General features: G+C 33.5%; 1 protein-coding gene across 1 annotated transcript in view; it reads right to left on the bottom strand.

Moving 5' to 3' along the window:
• Positions 1 to 12,890, bottom strand: part of CHL1 (cell adhesion molecule L1 like) — a 110,057-nt gene that overhangs the window by 36,096 nt on the left and 61,071 nt on the right. Inside the window, exon 13 of the mRNA XM_044656821.1 lies at positions 3,996 to 4,161. Coding sequence (XP_044512756.1) covers positions 3,996 to 4,161 — 166 coding nt within the window. The remainder of the gene's footprint in view (positions 1 to 3,995; positions 4,162 to 12,890) is intronic.

Here is a 12,890-nt window from a genome sequence, read left to right as displayed (position 1 = left end):
TTTCATTAACAATAGAGAAATTAAGAAGAGGATGATTTTAGTGGGAATGATAACTGTAATGAGTTTATGTTTAGAACTGTAATGAGTTTAGGTTTGGACATATGGAACTTGAGGTAACAAAAGAACACCTAGTTGAAGATCTTTTGTTAGTAGGGAAGAAGAACATTCCAATAGTGGGAAAGTAGGCAATTAGAAACAAAGATCTGAGTATCAATTGCATAGAGATGACATAGTCATTATATAGAGGAGAGGTTACAAAGAGAGAGGTGATGGAAAAATACAGAAACTTGAATGAAGCTCAAACTCAAGGAGAAAATTAAAGCAGAAGAAAAAAGAAAATGAATGAGGGATAGCCAAAGTTAGGAGAGTGAGAAGAAACCAGTATCATAGTATGAAGATGGGATTAACTCTATGCAGCCCATTTTTAGATTTAATCACCAAAAGTATAAACATCCTGCTTATACTTAAGTGGGGGAAGTCTGTAACCCACCTGTGTGAAAGTGGGTGATGAATCAGAATCAACTGACTTTTCTCTGGGCAGTCCAAAGCAAAGCTTAGTCCATGTAAAATGGAAAATTCTTTTTTGTGTGTGTGCACAGGAAGTGATACAAAAGAAGCACCTTTAAAAAGGAATTACAACTTCCTGTGAAAGCTTCTTCAGAGTTCTCAACTCAAGTTGGAGAATATCTCTTTTACTTTGGACAGGATCCTGAAAGAGCTCTGGCTGAGGACCTTGGACTGCTTTCTTAGAACTACCATGTGGGTGAGTGAGAAAGACTGATGCCTTCCTGGATTTTCTGAAGTGACTAGCCTCAGGAGAGGCCTTACCTCTTAAGAGAAGCTTCATGACTGAAGGCCTTGCTTTATTTATCCCCGGGCCCTTGGCCCTCGGCTCAAGGCTGGGGACTCTGGCTGAGGACTAATTAGCCCTGCCAGGGTTGAGCCAGGGGCCGGAACAAAATACTTAGTATGTTAGGTTAGATACCTTACCCTATCCTCTCTCTGATTTTCTTACTTTCACTCTTTCTATATTTTGTAAATAAATTACCATAAAACTAATTTGGAATTTATTAAAATCCTGGTGACCAAAAATCTTAAATATTCAGTCCAATCATAATGTTTACCCTTTAGAATAGGAAGGAAGGGGGATGGGAATCAAGAAGAAAGTAGTATTCAAGAAAAAAAATGAAGTAAATTTAAGGAGGACTTTGAAACAGTTATTATATTTGACAATGAAGTGTCCATTATAAATGTTGGAGAAATTAATTTTAATAATTATGGGAGATGAAGGCAGAGATTAGAGACCTGAGGAATTGTGGTAAAGAAACAGAAAAATATGTTATCACAGACAGGAAGGGTTTGGTTCCTGAGTACAATAAGTAGAGAATATATATCCTAGTAAAGAAGGCCACTTAATTTTTTGAAACTTAAGGGAATAAAGATACTACAGTAATTTTTTTGATGTGGGATTGATGGAAGAGATGTTGTGGAAGGAGAATAATCACAATAATAGCTGACATTTATAAATAGTAAATTCATATATGAGAAAACTACATTAAATCATCAACTTCTCTAATGTTCTTGGTCAGAGTTCTCACTAGACTCTCAAAAAGAATATGTGACATGATCAGGTTCATAGAGCCAATGTATGTCAGTGATAGTACTAGAACTCAGATCTGCATGGTTCCAAGGCCAATTCTATAAACTACTCCAAGCTTCTTCTCTAGCTAATATTTTATAACATTTCAAAGCATATCTTTCTCATTTGATCCATGTAACTAACAACTCAGTAAGTTGTTTCTATTTTGTAAATGAAGAAACTGAGGCTGAAAGAGGCTGAATAACTTGCCCACTATGTTAGCTAGTTATTTGAGACAGTACTTAAACTCACCCTGTTTCCAAGTCCAGGACTCTATCCACTCTACCATCTACTTTCCCCCACAATATATGAACTGATAATACATAGATTGAATGGGAGGCAGTGGAAGCATTAGTTATCTCTGAGGTCAAGAACCTGGTCTACTGCTAGGATGGTGGTGTCCTCAACATTAAGGTGGAACTTCAGAAAGGAACAGATTCATAAAAAGAAAATATAGGCTTGATTCTGGGCATGTAGCAATTGTGGCTGATTTTTAAGTCCTTCTATAATCATACTACTTCTGTCTAAGACTCTTAATGTATTCCTAAAACATGTGATTTCTTTGATATGCTTTAAACTCACAATCAGAATGTTTCGAACATTATAATGATAGTTTCATAGTACCATATACTATGAAAAAAAATTTAATAGTACAATTCTTTCAGCAAAAAAAGTGGATCTTATAGCCCTTTCTAATTAAAATATGGAAAAGCATGAAATGGATATTATGCACTCCTCTTCTCAACATATAAATGTCTCTTATATCATATTAACCTTTTCTTAAGACTATTTCATCTTGGAATAATGGATCTCACTATATGTATTCTGCTGTTAATGTCTTAATAAGAATATGCCTAAATAATAGTAACATTTCCCTTGTCTATTTTTCCAAATGTTATTATATTCCAAAGCAAAATATTGGATGATAGATTTAAAGGTGAAAGGGCCATAGAAGCCATCTACTCTAACTCCTACATTTTACAATTGAGAAAAATTAAGCCAGCCAGGAGGCTCAGTGGATAGAATCTTGTGCCTAAAATTAGAGAGTTCTGAGTTCTGGAGTCAGGAAGACAGGAGTTCAAATCTGAGGAAAAATGTTTCCTTGCTATGTGACTCTAGAATAGTCATTTCACTATTTGCATCAGTTTCCCCATCTATAAAATGAGCTGAAGAGGAAATGACAAACCACTCCATTATCTTTGCCAAGAAAACATCAGATGGAGTAACAAAATGCTGGACACTGAACTGACACAGCTGAACAACTGAACAACCACAAGAATAACAAGTCTTTGAAGGGTATGTTATTGCCTAAAATCAGCAAGATGATAATCATAATGAAGATTATGATAATGAAAATAAAAAATAAAAAACAAGAAGGAGAAGGAAGAGGAGAATGGTTAGTTTTAAATAACAATACAAAATTTCCAACAAAAACTTTGTGTATATTCTTTTGTTATTTAAAATAACCCTGAGCAAAAGGGACTACTTTATCCTCATTCTATAAAAGAGGAAATTCAGACAATAGAGGTCATGAGAACTACCCAGAATCACACAAATAAGTATCTAAGGTACTATATGACTTCAGGTGTTCCAAAATCCAAGTATAATAATACATTTACTGTGCCACCTAGCTACCTTTAGGAAATAAATGATGTAATTTCAAGGGTCTTTGCCCTCAATGATAGTGATCAAAATATTTTTTTTTCAGACACTTGAGCTGTTAAATAATAATAATGATTTTTCCTGTGATAGATAGAGACAAATAGAAAACCATTAACATTGACAAAACAACTTCTTGGAGACATCAAATGATCAGAAATGAATTTTGTCATCTCTGTTTCTGAAAAGAGAAAATTGTTGGACTTTATTAAAATATGTTCCAAACAGTCTTGTACATTTTACAATACTGGAAGGGCAATACATGTTCTTTTACTTGTTCCTCTCCCTTGGCAAATGCTTTCCGGATACTTCAGATACCTAAGGTTGAGGCTACTTATAAGTTTAAATATGTAGATCCTCTAATAATTAGTAGACTAAGTTGATATAACTCTTCTTTTCTAATCAGAAAATCTGTAGCAAAAGAGAGATTAGACAGACTAGACATGACAGGCAGACAGATAGATACATAAATGTAGATGATAGATATAGATAGATACATAGATAGATAAAATAAGCTTACTAATGCTACCCCTTCTATAATTATTTGAAATAGATAATCAAGATATTTTAAGAATATTTTTCATCATTTTAGTAATGATATTATTACCTATAAATTTACCCTCTAAGGACAAAGTCTCTTACCTCTTACCTTCTCTGTAAATGATGACCCAACATAGTATATACTCCCTTTGATTACCTGACATCTTCAGTTCCATTAATTTCAAGTGCTTCTCCATCTTTGCTCCAAGATAGCTTCAAACTGTGCTTCAAATCTGAGTCACACTCTATGTCACAATGCAAAATTAGCAAGTGTGACCTGATGACATGAGGATTCAGTGGAGAAATAGTAAGGTTTGTAGCATCTGTTAAACCACACAGAGATACTGTTTAGAATTACATTCAAATTTAATCATATCATTGTCAGATGAATATGGAAAATTTATACTAAATTTGTTACTGTTTCCTTTGTCATCATTATCTTTCTGAGAGGAATTATAGAGAGGAAGGAAAAAATTCTTTGAGTCAAGAAGTTTTGTCTCTGACTCAATATAACCATTTGATAACTGAGCAAGTCATTTTGATATTCAATACCCCAGGCAAATCTCTGAGTGTAAATTGCAGTACAATGGTTATTTGGATTGCCAAAACAGAAGAGGTTTCTTCACTTGAGTTTATTCCAATGAAATCAGAGACCCAGGATAAAAACAAATATAATTCAATAGCTTTCCATTCAAGGATGGCCAACAGAAAGTCTGGAGACAAATAGAAAGAGACCAAAATGAAATAAAATTTGAACTATTTATTCAATAGTCTCTCTTTTATATTTTTACATTTAAGTAATATAAGTGTATAGTTAGAAATTTTTGAACCCTTAGACTGCATCCCCTAGAAGTCCTTTAGTATTTCCCAGAATTCTTTTGATTTCTCCATCACATTGAGTGGTCATGTTTTATATATAGTTTGCGGTAAGAGCTTCCTCTTTCTTATTTTTTCTCTGCATGTGGGGTTGAGGAAGGTGGCTTTTTGCCCTAGTTTTTTAATGTCAATTATTATTAATAAATTTTATTAAATATAATACTTAGAATATTGGATATTAATTTTAAAGTCACATAAGGAATCTAATTTTTTGCTGGATTTCCACATGTGGCACACACAAAAGCCAAGTGGATAGTCAAACAAGAAAAGAGATGGATGAGTATTTCCATTTTTCATAGTTGGTTGGTATCAAAAAATTAATGAAATAATTTCTAATTTTATTTTATGAAATGACAAGATAATGTAAATCAGGATTTAAGGTCATCATTATGGGAGAATAGCTATCAACATCAAAGTGGAGTGGGCTCCATCTATGACATAAATTGAAAAGAGGAAACTTTAAAATTTAACATGTTATACTGTTTTGTAGTGGGGGGGAGACACTTGTGAAAATAGTTTCAGGAATAGGATGGAATTTAACATTGATGACATCAGAAAGGGCATTGTGACTTCCCATGATCCTTATATTTGCTGTCAGATAAAGACTGGATATTGGAATGGTTTAACCCTATCTGGCATTTTAATGTGATAGTATATTTTGTAAATTGCATGATCTTCCCAAAAAGTGATTAAAATCATTATTTAGTAAAATTATTTTCAGTAATAAAAAAAATTATTAACAGAATGAAAGGTTATTTTGGATGCAACCAAATAAATATGTTTACATGTAAAAAGAAATATTTTATATCTCATATTGACTAAAAGACATGAAGTTAAAATTCTAAATGAACAATATTATGTTTCATTTAGTGTATAAAATTTACAAATATTTAGTCCATAATTTGTGTGTATATATTATATATACACACACACATGCATACACACATAGAGCTTTAAGATTTAAATGTGTTATATATATGTGTGTATATATATGCATATATATATACATATTTTGCATATATATATATAATACTCTGTAAGTGTAAATGCTTTTACTACTCTGGCCTATACCTGAGAGAGTTAAGGTTAATAGAGTAAGTTATATGAACAGAGTTACTCAGCTAGTAACTGAGGTAAGATTTTGAACTCAGGTCCTCCTGACTACAAATTCACCATTCGATCCATTGTACCACTATATCCACATATACCTGGACATCCCCATATCCACACATGTATACACACATAGGTCACACATAACTGTGTATATGAATGCATCTACATATATGTATACATACATGCAAATATGGGAAATATATACTTGTATATCTATCACAGTTTTGACATTTAAATATATGCATTTATTCAGTATAATTTCAAATTTTAAGAGGTTTCTATAATGAGTTTCCTTCCATTATGTCAAATAGACATTAAGTAGTTGAGTGAAGGTCACATTCACAGTGTCTTTGTGAATATATTAGATGTAACACTTAAAGTCAGTTTTGGGAGGCAGCTAGTGGCTCAGTGGATTAATAGCACAGGCCTAGAATCAGGACATCCTAAGGTCAAATCTGGTCTCTAAAATTTCCTAATTCTTTGACCTTGGATATGTCATTTAACTCCCATTTCTTAGCTCTTATCAGTCTTCTGCCTTGGAACCAGTATATAGTATTGATTCTAAGATGGAAGGTAAGGAGTTAAAAAAAGAAAAAAAAAAACACCTTTGTGCTTTGTAGTGTACACCAAGTAGAAATATATGTAGATGGATGTGCATATATGAATCTAAATATACAAAGGATCACTTCTTTTGAGAAGGGCATTAGGCAGGACACCTCTCTGTCTCTGTCTCTCTCTGTCTGTGTCTGTCTGTCTGTCTGTCTGTCTGTCTGTCTGTCTCTCTCTCTCTCTCTCTCTCTCTCACACACACACACACACACACACACACACACACACACACACACACACATTATTTCTCCACAGAGTCCTAACCCAATTTCTCATTTTGGTGTAGAAGTGACCCTGGGTTTTCCAAGGTTTTGCCCACACAATGTCTACCCTTTCATCAAATTGCATCTGCTTTTAAAGGACCAGGTGAGATAAATATTGATTGGCTTATACTAGGAGGCTAACAACATGGTGATGAATTTTAGGATCATACAACCCATGTATCACACATAAAGCTCTCTTCTACTTCTACGGTTATAGTGTATGAGATCATAAAGAAACCAAGGGCTAAAAGTACAGTTTGTCAACCATCTATACTTATTTATCTGAGAATTCTCTAAATTTGAGATCCTTGTCTGATGGCCAAAAAGGCCATATTGCCAGAAGAGCTGAATCATATTAATCTAGAATTTCTTGCTATCCATCAAACTAAAAGAAAAATTGAATAGAGAAATTGAAAAAGGTCTCCCAGGTGTTCCTTAGAGAGATATAGATAGAAGTAAACTGAGAATATTTTATAATATTTTCAAAAGCAAGAAGAAATATTATTTTATGGAATATATTTCTTTTCATATTGTAGATCCAGTGATGAACCATGAAATGAATTGTAGCATATGTACCCATATAAGCTGCCAAGGATGAAGAAATAGAGAAATTCTAAGAAAAATAATACCCTATAAATTAAATCCACACTTAAATATGTGGGGAATCAAAAAAAAAAAAGAGGAAAAAGATGGCAGTGGTGAAAAATATATGGGAATAAGGCAGCTGGAGTCTCAGAGGATAGATCACTAGATCTGGCATCTACTCTGAGTTAAAATTCAGTCTCAGACACTTCTTAGCTTTGTCACTCTGGGCAAGTCACAACCTCTGATGGCCTGACTAGAGGATACACTGGAGAAGGAAATTGCAATCATGTCAATATCTTTGTCAAGCAATCCCCATGTGTAGTATGGTCCATAGGGTCATGAAGAGTCAGACATGGCTGAACAAAAAAAAAATAGTTTATAGAGGCAGGTAGGTAGTTCATTAGATAGAGAGCATTCCAGGAGAAGGGAGGTTCTGTGTTCAAATCTGGATTCAGATGTGTCCTACGTGTATGAAGCTGGCAAGTCTCTTAATCCCAGTTGCCTAGCTCTTAACCCTCTTCTAATTTGGAATTGATCAATTCTGGGACAGAGGGTAGTTTTTTTAAGAAAAGAAAATAAATATATGGGAAAATATGATTTTAAAGGAAAAGAGGGATCTCAGACTAGAAGACATACATGTTTAACTCATGATTAATCTGCTTAAGAATTGTTAGTTACTAAATATTGTGAGAAGCAAAAAAACATTGGGAAAAATAGATTATAATTTTAAGTTTTTCAACTAAAAATTTAATACAAATAATGAAACATTTTAAAAAAATTAATTATAGCACAAAATCATTAAATCTTTTATCTCTGTACAGTTAGATTTTGTAGAGAAAAGATCAGAATTTAAGAAAAATAAGAACAAACTACATTGAGAATTTTGTAATATTGTGTATAAATAGATCAACTTAATCCCAAACTGGATTTTTTTAAGATTTTAATGCTTTGAAAGTTATTTACATACATTATCTCACTTGATCCTCACAAAAACTCAATGAAAGTTGTTGAAAGGTGTTGTTCTTCTCATTTAATGGAGAAAGAAACAGATTAAAGGGCTTGCCCAGAGTAGCACAACTAGTGAGTGTCTAAGGACTAAGCCCAGCATTTTATCCACTCTTACCATTTAGCTGTGTTCTGTAGTCAATCATGATAAATTGGAAATGAATATCAGAAATGACAACAACTTTAATCATAATAATTTTATACTGAAGTGTAATCACTATAAATCTATTTCCTCAACAAGAAGATCAAAAGAGTCCAGAAAGTGCCTTAGTCTGCAAATATTTGATTTACTTGACAAGGCAAGAGATATATAAGCCAAAAAAAATTGGTTAGGAATATAAATTATTTGTAGTCTTACAGAGATGGATGATGTATACTTGTGAGCAGTACCACCTCAGAAGATAGAAAAACAGTAAAGAGCAAAAGCATTTTAGAGAAAGTGATTAGAGTTACACCTAAGTAAAGTCAATTTAGGTCATTTAAGATGAAGATAAAAAGACTTCAAAGAGAAGAAAAAACAGAAAATATCTGTAAAGACTACTATATCAAATAGTTTTACCATCAACAATTATGAAACCCTCCTAACATGCAAATAACATGTTCCAAATAACTGAGGCAGAAACGATACACAAGAAAGCAAAGATATGAAAAATAGCCTGATTGGACCAAGTACAGACAGAATAGACAGCACAACTAGGGGAGAAACAATTATGAGAGTACTAATGGAGCAATACTCAAGATACATGAAGGAGACAGAGACACCAAAAAATTGATATTGTTCGATTGCCCCCCTCAAAAAATGCAACTGAGGAAAACATATCAACACTTACCAATTTAGATACTCACTTTCCCACCAATATATCGTCTTTATAAGGAATATATATCAATTACATCCTTGGTGAAATTACTAGTAGGATTTCATAACAAATATTCAGCAATGGACTATATCCTTTATCATTTTCATAATTAATTAAAAGATGTAGAGAATAAGATTGTATTATCCTTATTTTTGTTGATCGTGCAAATAAAATTATATTTTTTTAGTAGATAAAATCTATCTTCTTAAAAGCCATTTTTCAATATGGGATCTCATCCATAATTTTAAGAAAATTTAGAATTTGTGGAAAGATACAACAGGATTAACATTGTTCAATCACTTTCTATCATAAACATACAGAAGCCTAAAATAAGGAGAGACATATATGTCAAAGGTGTACATCACTGGAATCAAGGAAATCTAGCACAATGTCCAAATTGAAAAAGATTACTGTGGATGCTGAAATCATCTAATATTCTTCTTTTCAGATTGTGTTGATTTTGTTATGATTCAGAATCATAATAATAGGTAACTATTAAAAAAAACCCAACAACCTTTGGTCTAACTAGCTAACACAAGAAATCTCAAATTAAAGAAACATATTTAATGCCAGATTAAAACGTGGGTTCAAATAGACAACCTATAATCATTCATCGGTATCTACATATGCAAACTGTATAGATCAATTGATGATCAGGATTTATTATATGCTTATTCTTTGCCAAGCACTTTGTTCTATATTGGGGATATACCAATAGCGGTCATTGTACTCTCACAACTCAAGAGCTTACATTCTCACATGGGAGACAACATGTACTCATATAAGCATAATATGTAGGAAATTAATAAGAAGTAATTTGGGAATGGGATAGTCTGGCAAGTGGGAGAGTGTTGTAGTGCATGAAAAGATTTATGAAGAAGGAACCACTTGAATTGAGACATGAAGAATGCCTGCAATTCCATTAATGTGGTGGTGAATATAAAGTGTGTTTCAACTTGGGCCCAGATTGTAAAGATCGAGTAATGGGAGATGGAGTCCCATGTGAGAAGAACAGTAAGTAGGCTGGAACAAAGAGTGTGAAAAATAGAATAAAGTGTAAGAAAATTAGGGAGATTATAAATTGTGAAGAACTTTAAATGTCTAAGATGGTTTTATCTACAATCCTAGAGGCAAGAAGGAATCACTGGAATTTGATATATTCCTGGATGAAATTATCAACCTCAGTCTTTAGGAGGGAAAATCTTTGGAACTTTATGGAAGACAGATTGGAGTAGGAAGAGATTTTGAGCCAGGAGGGTTAAAAAATAGATGTTATTAAAAAACTCAAGAGAGTAATAACAAATGTTTCCACTAAGGTAGTAGCTGATAGGTTGGGCGGAAAAGAATAGCTATTAGGAAAATGATAGATGTGGCAATTAATTATATATGTGGGGTGAATGATCACAAAGAGTAAAGAATGACATCAATCTCCTAAATCTGAGTGGTACTCCGGACAGTAATAGTGAACTGTGAAGTAAGGAAGTGTTTGAGAGGAAGGATAATGAATCTGTCTTTGAACATGCTAAGTATTCAATGTTTCCAAGACTTAATGTAGGAAATGAGCAGTTGGTTAACGTGGAAATATATTTTGCATGATGATACATGTATAACCCAGATTGAATGACTTTCCAGCTCCAGAAGGGGTCAGGGTAGAAGGAAAGGAGATAATTTGTGTTATATAACTTTGGAAAACTTATGTGAAAATGTGTCATTATTTGTAAATTTAAAAAAATTAGATTAAAAAATTAAAATAGGCAGTTGGTGATGTGAGCTAGAACTCAGGAGGGAAATAGGACAGCATATATCAATATTGGAGTCATCTATCTGCATAGAGATGATAATTGAACCCATGGGAGTAGATGATGTCACCAAATAAGAGAATGTAAAGTGAGAAAGACAAACAAGGATAAGGCCTTAGGCTATACCCAGAGGTAGTGGATGAGACAGATGACATCAGTAAATGAAATTGTGAAGACAGTCTGTTTAATAGGAGAACTAGAACAGAATGAAATCCGCAAAACAGAGAGGAGACAGTACACAGGAGAGGGCATCAAAATTCAGCAAAAAGTCAAAGGATAAAAATGACTGAGAAAAGGCCATTAAAATCGGAGTTTATGAATTTGTCAGTAACTTTGGAATGAGAAGTTTCAGCTGAGTGATGAGCTTGGAAGTCAAAGAATGTAGGGTTAAGAAGAGAGTTAGAAGAGACAAAGTTAAAACAGAAAATGAAGATGCTTTTTATTTTCTCTAGCAGTTTTGCTGACAAAGGTAGGACACATAGAAGATGCTTATATGATGGTAGACCCTAAGTAAGGCCTTTTGCAGTTTCAGAGAGATTTGAACATGTTTGTAGTCAGCAGTATAAAAAGTAGTAGAAAGGAAAACATTGACAATTAGAGAAAACAAATGAATAATGGTAAACCCAACCCAGCCTGTGGCTGAATAGGAGGGATGAGAAGGCTAGACTACTTTGAGAATTAATAGAGTTCCATTAATGTCTTCCAGCTTCCTGAGAAAAGAAAATCACTATTTTTAATGCCAGCATTCTAGCAGTGTTGCCATATGGCACTAAGGCATACAACAATATTATTTCTAAATAATTAAAAGTGAATATCAAACAGAGAGCAGTGGAGTGGCATATGAGAGTATAGGCTGGCTGCCACATAAAACCAATGAGGAACTTTGAAGAATAAGAGTAGAATATAGTATGGTAGGTGGCACAGTGAATTGAGCTCTGGTCCTGGAGGACCCGAGTTCAAATTTGACCCCAGATATTTACTAGCTAAGTAATCATGGGCAAGTTGCTTAACACTGTTTGCCTCAGTTTCCTTATCTGTAAAATAATCTGGAAAAGGAAATGGCAAAACTAATCTAATATCTTTACCAAGAAAACTCCAAATGTGGTTATGAAACATTGAACACAATTAAACCAAATGAACACAAAGGGTATGATAGGAAAAGACAATGGGGAAAGGTGTAGGTAAGACAGGTGGCTATCCAGAGTGTCTCACAAATATCCTTACCATAGTAGGAAAAAGGAAAGAAAGTCTCTTCCAGAAGGATGGACTCAGTGGGAAATTAATAGTAAGTTATGGTCAAGAATTAGATAGGATAGGTAGGGACAGATGGATTAAGATCCGCACCATTAATCAGATCTTCCATTTCAATTATATCACAGATTCATCTGAGAATTTCAATACATATATAAACATTCATATATGCATATGTGGGGGTATATGAAGGAAATATGTATTTACAGAGTGTCTAATTTTTAATAGGCATTATATAAGTCTTTTACAAATATTATCTCATTTGATCCTCATAAAAATTCTATGAGGAAGGTCTGGCCATTGTCCCTATTTCACAGTAGAGAAAATGCTAGTAAATAGAGATTAAATGATTTGCCAAGGGTCACAGATTTTAGTGTGTGAAGGTGAATTTCAACTTGCATCTTCCTAACTCTAGATCCAACAGTCAGTATGTTGTGCTTTAAGTTGATAGAAAAGTTTCAAAACTTCTCCAGAAGTTTTAAAAACATAAAAGGTCAATAAAAATAGCTATGCGGGTTGAAAAAGTATTTAAAAATATCAAAGAAGTGTTTGACAATCAGATGAACCTAATTTTAGCAGAGGGCACTTGTAAATGCAACCAAGAGCACTTACACACACTCACATTCACACAAAACTCTCTCTCTTTCTCTGTCTCTCTGTCTCTCTTTCTCTCTCTCTCTCTCTCTCTCTCTCT

Source organism: Gracilinanus agilis, chromosome 1 (genome assembly GCF_016433145.1).
Source record: "Gracilinanus agilis isolate LMUSP501 chromosome 1, AgileGrace, whole genome shotgun sequence".
Lineage (NCBI taxonomy): Eukaryota > Metazoa > Chordata > Mammalia > Didelphimorphia > Didelphidae > Gracilinanus > Gracilinanus agilis.
This window is presented reverse-complemented; position numbering and strand designations above follow the sequence as displayed.